General features: G+C 58.5%; 1 protein-coding gene across 1 annotated transcript in view; it reads left to right on the forward strand.

Annotated features, from left to right (window-relative positions):
• Window positions 1–13,440, forward strand: part of DAGLA (diacylglycerol lipase alpha) — an 89,826-nt gene extending 76,386 nt beyond the window's left edge. Inside the window, 14 exon segments of the mRNA XM_068170081.1 lie at window positions 2,196–2,338; window positions 4,170–4,238; window positions 5,923–5,995; window positions 7,527–7,723; window positions 9,918–10,047; window positions 10,884–11,065; window positions 12,506–12,575; window positions 12,577–12,633; window positions 12,635–12,733; window positions 12,735–12,833; window positions 12,835–13,125; window positions 13,127–13,147; window positions 13,149–13,322; window positions 13,324–13,440. Coding sequence (XP_068026182.1) covers window positions 2,196–2,338; window positions 4,170–4,238; window positions 5,923–5,995; window positions 7,527–7,723; window positions 9,918–10,047; window positions 10,884–11,065; window positions 12,506–12,575; window positions 12,577–12,633; window positions 12,635–12,733; window positions 12,735–12,833; window positions 12,835–13,125; window positions 13,127–13,147; window positions 13,149–13,322; window positions 13,324–13,440 — 1,722 coding nt within the window.
• Window positions 13,441–14,081: the final 641 nt, after the last annotated feature.

Raw genomic sequence — 14,081 nt, forward strand, 5'->3', positions numbered from 1 at the left:
CAGGGCACCCACAGCACCCTGCCCAGCAGCACAGTGCCCAGGGGGGGTTGCAAGCTCTCCACACAAGGACACTCCACAACCTCTCTGGGCAGCCTGCTCCAGGCCTCCAGCACCCTCACAACAAACAACTTTCTCCTCAGCTTCAGAGGCAACCTCCTGCCTGACACTTTGTGCCCTCTGCCCCTTGGCCTGGCCCTGGCCACCACTCAGCAGAGTCTGGCCCCAGCCTCTTGCCCCCCACAGCTCCTTTAGCTCTTGCTGAGCATTGCTCAGCTGCCCTCTGGGGCTGCTCTTCTGCAGGCTCCACAGCCCCAGGGCTCTCAGCCTTCTTGGCCAAGAAGGCCAATGGTCTCCTGGGGGCATGAAGAAGAGTGGCCAGCAGGTCAAAGGGAGGTTCTGCTGCTCCTCTACTCTGCCCTGGTGAGGCCACAGCTGGAGCACTTGGGTCCAGTTCTTGGCTCCCCAGTTCAAGAGAGCCTGGGAGGGAGTCCAGTGGATGCTCTGAAGATGCTGAGGGGCCTGGAGCAGCTCTGTGAGGAGCAAAGGCTGAGAGCTCCAGCTCTCAGAGCATCCACTGCCCAGCACCACGACCATCACCACATTCCTTTTGGCCCAACAGAATTCAGGAGGGCTCCACACCTTTGCCTAAGGATCAGTTTTGGCAGTGAGTTCCTCTCAGAATCTGCAGATTTCCTTTCCAAACCAGAGAATTTGGCTTGGTTTGGTTGGGGTTTTGTTGTTGTTATTCATTTCCCCTGCAAACCCTTCTGCAGGCTCCACAGCCCCAGGGCTCTCAGCCTTTCCTCCTCACAGAGCTGCTCAAGGTCTCCAAAGGGTGTTTGATTTTGAAGCTCCCTTTCCCCCCCCCCAGTGCTGCAGAGCTGATTGCTTTCAACTCAGGCTGAGCCAAGCCCCATTGGGTGGCAGTGCAGGAGAGGGAACACTAAAGCCCAAATCAACAAGCACTGAAGCCTCATCTCTCTGGAGGTTCTCCTTGGGGGTGGCACCAGGATGCCCCACTGACTGCCTGAGTGTGCACATCTCTTGTGCTGGAAAGCTGTCAGAGAACCCCAGAGAGGTGTTAGGAAGCAGCTTACCTTGGTTTATGTGCTTGTAAGAGAGGCTTGTCCCCCCCCTCAAGGAAGTGAGTTCTGAGCTGCCTCATTCCCTGCTGGCAGGCAGCTGTCCTTTCCTCATGCCCAAAGTGTGCCCCTGGGGGACATCAGCAACAGCTCAAGGCAGAAGGAAAAGCAGCAGGAAAACTTCAGTGGTTCCCTTCTAAGTTGAGTGTCACAACAGTCAGCCTTGAAGTGCTCTGCCTGGAGGTGTTTGGGGCATGTAGGGAGAGCTGTGCAGGCATCTGACTTCTTTGTGTGGGGCTTTCATTCCTCCCTCTCCTCTGCTGAGACCCCAGCTGCAGTGCTGGAACCAGCTCTGGAGTCCACAGCACAGACAGGGAGCTGTTGGAGCAGGGGCAGAGGAGGCCACAGCAGTGATGGAAGGGCTGGAAGCCCTCTGCTGGGAGGCCAGGCTGAGAGAGTTGGGGTGGTTCAGGCTGGAGAAGGCTCCAGGTTGATCTTCTGGTGGCCTTGGAGTGCTTCAAAGGGCTGAGGAGAAAGCTGGGGACAGACTTTGGAGCAGGGCCCTTTGTGCCAGGATGAGGGCTGATGGTTTGGAACTATCAGAGAGAGATTCAGCCTGGGCAGAAGGGAGAGATTTCTGCCCCTGAGGGTGGTGAGAGCCTGTCCCAGGCTGCCCAGAGAGAGCTGGGAGCTGCCCCAGCCCTGGCACCACTGCAGCTCAGGCTGGTTGGGGCTCTGAGCACCCTGCTGTGGTTGGAGCTGTCCCTGCTGACTGCAGGGGGGTTGAGCTAGATGAGCTCCAAAGGCCCCTTCAAGCCAAACCAGTGTGAGATTCCCTCCCCAGATAAAGGCTAACTTGGGGTTCAGTGAGCTGTGACTGTTGAGAAGTTGCTCCTGATGTGCTGCAGAGCTGGGAGGGGATGGTGGGAGTGAAAGCTCCCCCTTAGGCTGCCTCCTGCTCTGCTCCAGAGGCCACCTCTGCTCACTCCCATGCTGGAATTCTCTGAAAGGGCCAGACCTGGGTGGAGGTGGGGGAAGGAGGTTGGTTGTAGACTTCTTAAACCTTTGAGTCAATTTCTTGCTTGAGTTGTTGTTGTTGCTGCTTCCTTTCAGGGGAGAGGCACCAAGCACTACGGGCTGATCGTGGTTGGTCACTCCCTGGGGGCTGGCACAGCTGCCATCCTCTCCTTCCTCCTGCGTCCTCAGTACCCCTCACTGAAGTGCTTTGCCTATTCTCCTCCAGGTGGGCTTCTCAGGTAGGTTTTGGGCCAGGGGAGGGGCAGGGAGAGAGAGAAAGAGGCAGGGGAAGTAGTTGTAGCTTGATTTGATCCTCTTTATGATGCTCTGAGGAGCAGGAGAAAACAACTCTCCACACACACCCCCAGGAAAACAGAGGAGGGATGCAGGAGCTGAGAGCAGTTGGCAGCCTTCACCCTGCTAGTTTGGAGCTTGGCTTCTGATGGCAGGTTGCTGCTCTCCTAACTCTTCTGCTTTGTGACTTGCTTGTGCACAGCTGGCCCCAGTGTCACCCTGAGCAGTGGGAGATGGAAGCTGAGGGGGTGAATGGGGGGCAGTCTCCTCCTCCTCTCTGCACAGTGTCCTCTCCTCATCTGCTCTGAGCAGAGAGGGTGCAGCAGAGGTGCCTCCATCAGCTGGATCTGCTTGGTTGGGTTCCTTTTGTAGGTGACAAACCCCCCCATGGCACTTCTGGGGTGCCCAAAATGGCTCAGCAGGGTTGTGCTGCTTGGGTTCCTCTGCCTTGACTATAGGTGGAGTCTAAAGTAGCTGCCTGGGAGGTCTCTGAAGAGAGGGATGTGGTGGCTTCCTCCCACTCCACATTGGGCCAGCCCTGCTGCTCATGTTATCTGCAGGGCAGCCAAACAAAACCATCCCACTTGATAGCTGGGAGGTGAGAGAAGGTCTCTCTAGGCCTGGCAGGCAGTGTGGGGGCACTCAGAAGCAGCTCTGGCTTATCAGAAGCCTCTTGAGATAGTTACTGCCTCCTGTTCCAGCAGCAGCCAAGGGCCTGAAGCCATCCTGCTAACCAGCCTGGATGCTGGCATGACTTGTCACCAGGATAATCCCTGCTCTTCTGCAGGGCTAGAGGAGGTGCTCTGTACAATGTCTCATGAGAGGTTGAGAGCTTTCTGCTCAGGGCTTCTGCTCCTGAGCCTCCAAGCTCTGCTGGGTTACCTCAGCTCTGAGCTTTCCAGGGTCCAAGGGGTTGCCTCTGACTGCCACAGCCTCCAAGCTCTGCTGGGTTACCTCAGCTCTGAGGTGTCCAGGGTCCAAGGAGTTGCCTCTGACTGCCACAGCCTCCAAGCTCTGCTGGGTTGCCTCAGCTCTGAGCTTCCCAGGGTCCAAGGGATTGCCTCTGACTGCCACAGCCTCCAAGCTCTGCTGGGTTGCCTCAGCTCTGAGGTGTCCAGAGTCCAAGGAGGTGCCTCTGACTGCCACAGCCTCCAAGCTCTGCTGGGTTACCTCAGCTCTGAGGTGTCCAGAGTTCAAGGGGTTGCCTCTGACTGCCACAGCCTCCAAGCTCTGCTGGGTTGCCTCTGCTCTGAGGTTCCCAGGGTTCAAGGAGGTGTCTCTGACTGCCACAGGTTTGTTGCACTCTGTGTCATGCCCGGGATCACCTCTAGGGCAATGGTACAACCTCTCTCTGGTTCAGAGGGACCTCTAGGGAGGTTGCAGGACCAGCTCATAGCTTGGAAGCCTTAATTCCCTCTGGTCTGGGCACTCAGGTTGCTGCAGAAAGTGGCCATCTAACTTCTACTGTGTCTTTGTGAGGTGGTCAGAGGAGCTCAGTAGCCTTAGGGGATATCTTCTTCCTCTCTGCTGTCCTGAGCATTCCCAAACCCTTGGAGCAGTGCTTCCTTCCCCAAGCATTTTCAGAGCCACACACAGGGTAACATTGCTGGGGGCAGAGGATGTGTGAGGACCAGGCTTTGCTTTGCCAAAGTGGAGGTCCCAGAAGCCTTGAGCAGCTTGGGCTGTGAGCTTTACAACCCTTGGCAGGTTGGGGGAGGAAGTGCAGCTTGCCAGTGAAACACTGTTTGCTTCTTCTTGGTCCTCTTTCTCTTCCAGTGAGGATGCCATGGAGTATTCAAAAGAGTTTGTGACTGCAGTCGTGCTTGGCAAAGATCTAGTGCCCAGGCAAGTTGAGGAGTGGTTGGATTGCTCTGCTGAGTGCCTGCTGCTCTGCACCAGAGTCACCTCTCTCCTAGCACAAGCACCTGGGTCATAGCTGGCTCCAGGTTCCTCACTCTCCTCCTGTGCTTCTTACTTGTCTTCACAGAATCAGAGGCTCAGGGAATTGTTTGGGGCTGGAAAAGGCCTCTGAGATCACCAGGTCCAACCAGCAGCCCAACATCACCATGGCATAGAATCATTCAGGCTGGGAAAGACCTCTGAAGAGGCCACTTAAGACCTCTTAAGAAAGACCACTTAAGAGGCCACAACCCTGGCCACCAAACCATGTCCCCCAGTGCCATGGCCATAGGTTTCTTCTGAACCTCTCTAAGGGATGGTGACTCCACCACCTCCCTGGGCAGCCTGTTCCAGGGCCTGACAGCCTAATCAGCAAAGGAACTGTTCCTCCTGTCCACCCTAAGCCTCCCCTAGGGCAGCTTGAGGCCTTTTCCTCTTAGCCCATCACCTCTTACTTGTGGGGTTGGAGAAGGCCTCTAAGATCATCAGGTCCAACCAGCAGCCCAACATCCCCATGGCAGAGAATCATTAAGGCTGGGAAAGACCTCTTAAGATCACCAAGTCTAACCCTCAACCCCACACAACCCTGACCACCAAACCATGTCCCCAGGTGCCATGGCCACAGGGGGGGTTTCTGAACCCCTCTGAGGGATGGCGACTCCACCACCTCCCTGGGCAGCCTGTTCCAGGGCCTGACAGCCTTTCCAGCAAAGAAACTGTTCCTCCTGTCCACCCTAAGCCTCCCCTAGAGCAGCCTGAGGCCTTTTCCTCTTAGCCCACCACCTCTTACTTGTGGGGAGAGCCCTGGTGCCCTGTATTGCTGCATCTTGTGTCTGGCCACCTCCGTTGGTGTTTCCCTCCCCACCTCCCAGCTGCCTGGAGGGAAGGCCTGGGCAGAGTCCTGGCCCTGCTGACATGTTCTCCTGTTTGCTCATCTCATCCTCTTCACACTCTGCCCTGCACCAGATGTGCTGTCATCTCAGTTGGCACTGCCTGTCCCTGTGCCATCTCACCTCCCATCTCTCACCCAGCCTGCCCTCATTGCTTCTCTCTTGGCATCTCTTCAACCTCTCATCGTCTCCTGGGAGCGTGTCCTGGACCAGGGGCCAGACCACTTGGGTTTTGACTTGTGCTTCTGCTCCTGTCCTGCTGGGTGACCTCAGAGGACTGGTGCCACTTGTGTCTGCCCACCCCAAGGCCTGCAGGAGTGAGTGGGAGGGAGCAGCACAGCACTGAGGGTGGCCTTTCGGTCGGCCCCAAGCTTCTCCATCCTCTCACCTGCTCCCACAGCTCCCTCTCACCTTCCTAACTTAACCTTCTGTGTCATCCTCTACTTGGTTCTTGCTTCACTTCTTCCTGTGGTTGCATCATCTCCCTCCTTATCTGTCCCTTGCCCTCTCTCTGTCTCACTGCTCTGATTCTGCTGCTCCATTCCCTCCTGGGTTGTGCTCGCCGCGGTGGCCTCTCAGACCCCGCTTCCTGGACCTCAAATGGTGTCAGCACTGGGTGTGTTGTTTATTTTGGGAGGGGGGCAGATTCTTCTGCCACCTGGTTTGTTGGGCTGTGCTGTGTGGCCCTGTGGTCCTGCTGCCTGGCCAGCACCTGCTGTAAACATCTCCCTCTCCTCCAGAATCGGGCTGTCGCAGCTGGAGGGATTTCGCCGGCAGCTCCTGGATGTTCTTCAGAGGAGTAACAAACCCAAGGTAAGAGGAGAGGGGTTGAAGGCCAGGATAGATGAGGCCTCCAGCAACCTGGTCTGGTGGGAGGTGTCCCTGCCCATGCCCATGGCAGGGAGGCTGAACTGGATGATCTTGAAGGTTCCCCTCAGTTTAGGAAAGATGTTGAGCTGCTGGAGGGTGTCCAGAGAAGGGCAACAAAGCTGGGGAGGGGTCTGGAGCACAGCCCTGGGAGGAGAGGCTGAGGGAGCTGGGGTTGCTTAGCTTGGAGAAGAGGAGGCTCAGGGGAGACCTTCTTGCTCTCTACAACTCCCTGCAGGGAGGTTGTAGCCAGGTGGGGGTTGGTCTCTTCTCTCAGGCACCCAGCACAAGAGGCCACAGTCTCAAGCTGTGCCAGGGGAGGTTCAGGCTGGAGGTGAGGAAGAAGTTCTTCCCAGCAAGAGAGATTGGCCATGGGGATGTGCTGCCCAGGGAGGTGGTGGAGTCCCCATCCCTGGAGGTGCTTAGGAAGAGACTGGATGGGGTGCTTGGTGCCATGGTTTAGTTGATTAGATGCTGTTGGGTGATAGGTTGGGCTTGATGATCTCTGAGGTCTCTTCCAACCTGGTTAATCCTATCCTATCCTATCCTATCCTATCCTATCCTATCCTATCCTATCCTATCCTATCCTATCCTATCCTATCCTATCCTATCCTATCCTATCCTATCCTATCCTATCCTATCCTATCCTATCCTATCCTATCCTATCCTATCCTATCCTATCCTCCAACCTGGTCTGGTCTATTCTATTCTATTCTACTCTATTCTACTCTATTCTATTCTATTCTGCACAGGATGAGGACCAAGATCAGAGGGGGGCTGGGGGGTGACTGTGAGGTGGGTTTGAGGCCACAGCCTGCCCCAGGTCAGGTTTGGCTGTTGGCACTTGCATAGACCTGAGGCAGCAGCAAGAGGCATTGGGGGGAGGGACTGCATGAAGGCCATGGTGGGAAGCAGGAGAGTGGAAAATGCCAACTGAGGCCCAAGTGAAGGCTGGTCTGAAACAGAGAGATGGGAGCAGCAAATGGCTTTAGAGAGCTGCCCTTTGGCTGCTGGCTGTGCTAGGGCCAGGGAGAGGACCCCCAGAACTTCAGGGGCCAGGTCAGGACCTGCCAAGCTCCACTCTTGCAGAGACAATCAGGGCCCCAAGGGAAGGCTTCTTCCTGGGCTGCTCTGTGCTCAGTGCTGCTGCAGGAAGAAAGGAGGAGCCAGAGAGAGGTTCCTGCACGGGACAGAGCTGCTGGGCAGGGAGAGGGCAGCAGCAGCAGGTGGAGCACAGCCTGGTGTGGTGAGCTCAGGGCTCTGAAACACAGAGAGGGGAGCAGCAAAACCACCCAGCTCTGGCTTCAGAGAGCTGCCCTTTGGCTGCTGGCTGTGCCAGGGCCAGGGAGAGGCCCCCCAGAGGTGCTCTTCCTAGCGGGGTGCCAGGAGAGGCGCAGGACCTTAGGGGTGCAGCCGTGCCCAGCCCCTCAGCCCTGCCTTCTGACAGCTCTCTCCTTCCCTCCCCGGCGCCGCGCAGTGGCGGATCATCGTGGGCGCCACCAAGTGCATCCCCAAGTCGGAGCTGCCCGAGGAGCCGGAGGAGAGCTCGGTGAGCAGCAACCGCCTGTGGAGCCACCCCAGCGACCTGACCATCGCCCTCTCGGCCAGCACCCCGCTCTACCCGCCCGGCCGCATCATCCACGTGGTGCACAACCACCCTGCCGAGCAGTGCTGGTGAGTCTGGCCAGCACAGGCACAGCCTCCTGGGGCTCCGGGAGCAGCCGAGCCCAGGCACAGCCTCCTGGGGCTCAGGGAGCAGCCGAGCCCAGGCACAGCCTCCTGGGGCTCCGGGAGCAGCCGAGCCCAGGCACAGCCTCCTGGGGCTCCGGGAGCAGCCGAGCCCAGGCACAGCCTCCTGGGGCTCCGGGAGCAGCCGAGCCCAGGCACAGCCTCCTGGCCCTCAGGGAGCAGCCGAGCCCAGGCACAGCCTCCTGGGGCTCCGGGAGCAGCCGAGCCCAGGCACAGCCTCCTGGGGCTCCGGGAGCAGCCGAGCCCAGGCACAGCCTCCTGGGGCTCAGAGAGCAGCCGAGCCCAGGCACAGCCTCCTGGGGCTCCGGGAGCAGCCGAGCCCAGGCACAGCCTCCTGGGGCTCAGGGAGCAGCCGAGCCCAGGCACAGCCTCCTGGCCCTCAGGGAGCAGCCAGGCCCAGGCACAGCCTCCTGGGGCTCAGGGAGCAGCCAAGTCCAACCTATCACCCAGCACCATCTAACCAACTCAACCATGGCACCAAGCACCCCATCCAGTCTCCTAAACACCTCCAGGGATGAGGACTCCACCACCTCCCTGGGCAGCACATTCCCATGGCCAATCTCTCTGTCTGGGAAGAACTTCTTCCTAGCCTCCAGCCTAAACCTCCCCTGGCACAGCTTGAGACTGTGTCCTCTTGTTCTGCTGCTGGGTGCCTGGGAGAAGAGACCAACCTCCACCTGGCTGCAACCTCCCTTCAGGGAGTTGCAGAGAGCAAGAAGGTCTCCCCTGAGCCTCCTCTTCTCCAGGCTAAGCAAGCTCAGCTCCCTCAGCCTCTCCTCACAGGGCTGTGCTCCAGACCCCTCCCCAGCTTTGTTGCCCTTCTCTGGACATCTTCAAGTCTCTCAATGTCCTTCTTAAACTGAGGAGCCCAGAACTGGACACAGGACTCAAGGTGTGGCCTCAGCAGTGCTGAGCACAGGGCACAATGACCTCCCTGCTCCTGCTGGCCACACTCTTCCTGCTGCAGGCCAGGATGCCCTTGGCCTTCTTGGCCCCCTGGGCACACTGCTGGCTCATGTTCAGCTGCTGCCAACCACTACCCCCAGGTCCCTCTCTGCCTGGCTGCTCTCAGCCACTCTGCCCCCCAGCCTGTAGCACTGCCTGGGGTTGCTGTGGCCAAAGTGCATCACCCAGCCCTTGGGCTTGTTGAGTGCCATCCTGTTGGACTCTGCCATCTGCCCAGCCTGGCAAGGTCCCTCTGGAGAGCCCTTCTGCCCTCTAACTGATCAACTCCTGCTCCCAAGCCTGGAGCATTGCTTGGGGTTGTTGTGACCCAAGTGCAGGACCTGGCACTTGGCTCTCCTCCTGCTCCTGTTGGTGAGGCCCTGGGACAGGCTGCCCAGGTGGGGGGTCACCATCCCTGGAGGTGTTCAACAAAGGCTGTGGCACTTCAGGATATGGTTTAGTGGTCATGGTTGGACTTGCTGATCTCAGAGGTCTTTTCCCACCTTGAGGATTCTATGGCTCTATTCCTTTTGCCTGCCAAACTATTGGCTTGCTCTTTCAGCCTGTTTTCCCCCCTCTGTTTGGATCCAAACTGTTCTTCTAGCTGAGAGGAATTTGTCCCCCCTGGGCTGGGCACTGCTGAGACCACAGCTGGAATCCTGGAGTCAGTTTTGAGCCCCTCACTCCAAGAAGGACATTTTGGGGTTGGAGCAGAGCCAGAGAAGGGCAACCAAGCTGGGGAAGGGTCTGGAGAAGAGGGCTGGGGAGGAGCAGCTGAGGGAGCTGGGGGTGTTGAGCCTGGAGCAGAGGAGGCTGAGGGGAGAGCTTCTGGCTCTCTGCAGCTCCCTGCAAGGAGCCTGCAGCCAGGTGGGGGTTGGGATCTTCCCCCAAGCAACAAGTGACAGGACAAGTGGGAATGGCCTCAGGTTGGCCCAGAGGAGGTTTAAGTTGTCCATGAGGAACAATTTGTTGCCCTTGAGGGTTGCCAAGGCCTGGCCCAGGCTGCCCAGGGGCAATGGTGGAGTCCCCATCCCTGGAGGGGTTTCACCACGTGGAGCTGTGGTGCCGAGGGCCATGGTTTGGTGGTGCCCTGGCAGTGCTGGGTGAAGGCTTGGGCTCCATGATCTTAAAGGCCTTTTCCAGACTGAAGGACTCCATGATTCTGTGCTTGCAGCTGCTGTGACCAGGAGGACCCCACTTACTTTGCCATCTGGGGTGACAATAAGGCCTTCAACGAAGTGATCATCTCGCCGGCCATGCTGCATGAGCACCTCCCTTACGTGGTCATGGAAGGGCTCAACAAGGTAATGCAGGGAACTGGGGTGCAGGGGCACTCAGGTGCCCCAGGAAAAGTGCCTTGTCACAGGCCAGGAGGTCTACAGGAGAGGAAGTCCTTGCCCAGGAGAGCTGAGTGTTTAAATCCAGAAGGCTTTGGAGGGGAGGAGGGAAGGAGGCTGCAGTTTGGGTCATTCAGGCTATTAGAGCTGAGGGTAAAGAGATCTGGCAAAGGAGTGCAGGTCCCCAACCCAAGTCCAACCATCCCACACTAGGTGATCTTCCCAAAATTGCCTGGCACCAGCATGGGAAGCTGGGGGATGTTTGCTTCCATCTCTCAGGAGCTGCCCGCTAGAGGCTGCAGCTCAGCTGGCACCCAAGCTACGACAGAAGCTCTCCATGCTGTGACTGCAGCCCCTCTCTGAGCCTGAGAGGTCACTGAGCTGCAGAGGAGCTGCACTAGATGGCCTTGAGAGGTCCCTCCCACCCCCAAACCAGCCTGTGATGATGTTATCATGCTTGCAGGATGGCTCTCTGCCACTAAGCTCCACCGTGGAGATGGAGCCAAGGCTCCTTTGCCCTGCTGGTCTGAAAGCTGCTCCTCCCAGCTTCCCTCCAGTCACCTGCTCAGCAGGTGAGGAGGATCAGGATTCCCAGTCAGGGAATCACCTCAGGATTCCCAGCAGGGCATCCTGACAGGTTGGGTGATGTCAGAATCCCTGGATGTTAGCTCGTATCCCAAGCCCTTGCCCCGGGCTGAAAACGTTGGCAAGAAAGAGGCCAACGCAGCTGCTTTGGAGCCCGGAGCTGAGAAGAGCAAATCCCTCCAGCAAAGCTCTGGGGTTCCTCTGCTTCCTCTCCACAGGTCTTGGAGAACTACAACAAGGGGAAAACAGCTTTACTTTCTGCAGCCAAAGTGATGGTGAGTCCCACGGAAGTGGATCTCACCCCGGAGTTGATCTTCCAGAGCCAGCCCTTGCCGAGCGCCCCCTCGGTGCAGGTTGGAACTGCAGCCGCGACGGTGGACAGGAGGAACAGCAGCACCAAGGTAAGGAGACAGCTCTGCTTTCCAGGAGGGCTTCTTCTTTGCCCCTCCTTGTCCCCCCCTCTTTTTCCCTCCCTTTTCCCCCCTCTTTTTCCCCCCTCTTTTTCCCTCCCTTTTCCCCTCCCTTTTTCCCCTCCCTTTTCCCCTCCCTTTTTCCCCTCCCTTTTTTCCCCTCCCTTTTTCCCCCTCCCTTTTTCCCCTCCCCTTTTTTCCCCTCCCTTTTTCCCTCCCTTTTTCCCCTCCCTTTTCCCTCCCTTTTTCCCCTCCCTTTTTCCCCTCCCTTTTTCCCCTCACCTTTTTCCCCTCCCTTTTTCCCCTCCCTTTTTCCTCCCTTTTTCCCCCTCCCTTTTTCCCCTCCCTTTTTCCCCTCCCTTTTTCCCTCCCTTTTTTCCCCTCTCCCTGTTTTCCCCTCCCTTTTTCCCCCTCCCCTTTTTTCCCCTCCCTTTTTCCCCTCCCTTTTTCCCCTCCCTTTTTCCCCTCCCTTTTTCCCCCTCTCCTTTTTCCCCCTTCCCTTTTTCCCCTCCCTTTTTCCCCCTCCCTTTTTTCCCCCTCCCTTTTTCCCCTCCCTTTTTCCCCTCCCTTTTTTCCCCTCCCTTTTTCCCCTCCCTTTTTCCCCTCCCTTTTTCCCCTCCCCTTTTTCCCCTCCCTTTTTCCCCTCCCTTTTTCCCCTCCCTTTTTCCCCTCCTCTTTTTCCCCTCCCTTTTTCCCCTCCCTTTTTTCCCCTCCCTTTTTTCCCCTCCCTTTTTCCCCTCCCTTTTTCCCCCTCCCTTTTTCCCCTCCCTTTTTCCCCTCCCTTTTTCCCCCTCCCTTTTTTCCCCTCCCTTTTTCCCCTCCCTTTTTCCCCTCCCTTTTTCCCCTCCCTTTTTCCCCTCCCTTTTTCCCCTCCCTTTTTCCCCTCCCCTTTTTCCCTCCCTTTTTCCCCTCCCTTTTTCCCCTCCCTTTTTCCCCTCCCTTTTTCCCCTCCCTTTTTCCCCTCCCTTTTTTCCCCTCCTTTCCCCCCTCTTCTTTTTCCCCTCCTTTCCCCCCTCTTCCTTTTTCCCCTCCTTTCCCCCCTCTTCTTTTCCCCTCCTTTCCCCCCTCTTCTTTTTCCCCTCCTTTCCCCCCCTTCTTTTTCCCCCTCCTTTCCCCCCTCTTCTTTTTCCCCTCCTTTTCCCCCCTCTTCTTTTTCCCCTCCTTTCCCCCCCTCTTCTTTTTCCCCTCCTTTCCCCCCTCTTCTTTTTCCCCTCCTTTCCCCCCTCTTCTTTTTCCCCTCCTTTCCCCCCCTTCTTTTTCCCCTCCTTTCCCCCCCTCTTCTTTTTCCCCTCCTTTCCCTCCCCCTCTTCTTTTTCCCCTCCTTTCCCCCCTCTTCTTTTTCCCCTCCCTTTCCCCTCCTTCCCCCCGGTCCTCCCCCCCCTCCCTTGCCCCCTTCCCCCCTTCACCCCCTTCTCTGCCGCCGCTCCCAGGAGCAAGTCTCACTCGGAGATCAGCCTGGAGGGTTTTTACGAGACGAAGCCGAGCTCGCCGGCGCCGAAGGGACCCGGTGGAGCTGCTGCTGCTGGACACGAAGGAGAGGCTGTCGGTGGAGCTGCAGGGACCGCCGAGCTCCCCTGGCCACCATGGAGAGCCTCTCGGACAACGAATCCATCTACAGCTTCGACTCGCGGCGCTCCTCCGGCTTCCGCAGCATCCGGGGGCTCGCCCAGCCTCCACGCCGTCATGGAGAAGGACGAGACCCACTGCTTTACATAGACCCCCGCCATCCCCGAGGAGAATCCCTCCCTCAGCTCCCGGGACAGAGCTGCTGGCCGCCGACAGCCTCTCCAAGCACTCCCAGGAGACTCAGGCTCCCGACAACGCTCTCAACAGCGGCGGCACCACCCCGCAGCGGCGCTGCAGCGAGGAAGGGGCCAGCAGCGAAGGGGACCACCTCTCCTTAGCCCCCAGGGAGGAGCTGGCCCTCCAAAACGGGCGCCTCGCCGACGTGCCCAGCCCCCAGGTGCTGGAGTTCGCCGAGTTCATCGACAGCCTCTTCAACCTGGACAGCAAGAGCAGCTCCTTCCAGGACATCTACTGCATGATGGTGGTCAGACAGCTCCAGCGACTATTGCAGAGCTGCCCAAGTCTGTCAGTGAACAGGAGATCCTCTTGAGGGCGCAATACGAACCCAACTTAGTCCCCAAGCCCCCATAGGTTGTTTGCAGGCTCAACAGATCTTCGTCGGGCATCTCGGTCTCCCCCTCCTTCCCCCTTAGCTCGTCTGGAGAGCTGATGGACATCACCCCCCACGGGTGTGAGCAGCCAGGAGTGCCTGGCCACTGACAAAATCCGGACTTCCACCCCTTCTGGGCCTGTAACCAGCCCTGCCAAGCAGGATGACCTCATGATTTCAGCCCTCTAGTGCCAGGGGAAGGGTTAAAAAAACACCGACCACAAAGCGGGGGGGAGGGGGGAGGGGCGGGGGAAAGGGGGAGGGCGGGCTCTGAGAGCTGAGCCCGCTGAAAGGGCTGAGTGCTGGGATCCAGGCAGGGAGGAGGGGGTCACCGGGGGCAGTTTTGGATCGGAGGGAGGCAGCTGGAAGTGGCCTGGCGCAGAGGGGAGGCTCTGGCTGGGGCTGGAAGCTGGCAGGGGGGGAAGGGGTCGCTGGGAGGACCCCGAGGCTGCTGCAGCTGGGAGGGTGAGTTCCCTACCGTCAGCCTGCCTCATGCCTGAGGCAGAGCCCTTGCCCCCCACCCAGGGCACCTGCTGAGCTGGGGGAGTGAGCCCCCCACCACCCCCCACCACCCCCCACCACCCCCCACCACCCCCCCACCCCTGCTTGTGGAGCCCTCAGGGGCTGGGGGTGAAGGGGTGGACGCTTTGGGGGGGTAGGTGTGGAGGGGAGGGGGTGCTGCAGAGCAGGTCACACCACCCCCCCCTTGCCCTCTCCCCCCCTTGGTCCTGTGGTTGGTGGCCATGGAAAAGAGCAGATGGAGGTCTCTGGGCCCTCTTGCACTACCACATGGATCTGGCCCAGGATCCAACCTGTCACCCTTTCCATGG

This window comes from Melanerpes formicivorus, unplaced genomic scaffold, assembly GCF_026170545.1.
Source record: "Melanerpes formicivorus ecotype bairdi unplaced genomic scaffold, bMelFor1.0.p_v2 SCAF_281, whole genome shotgun sequence".
Lineage (NCBI taxonomy): Eukaryota > Metazoa > Chordata > Aves > Piciformes > Picidae > Melanerpes > Melanerpes formicivorus.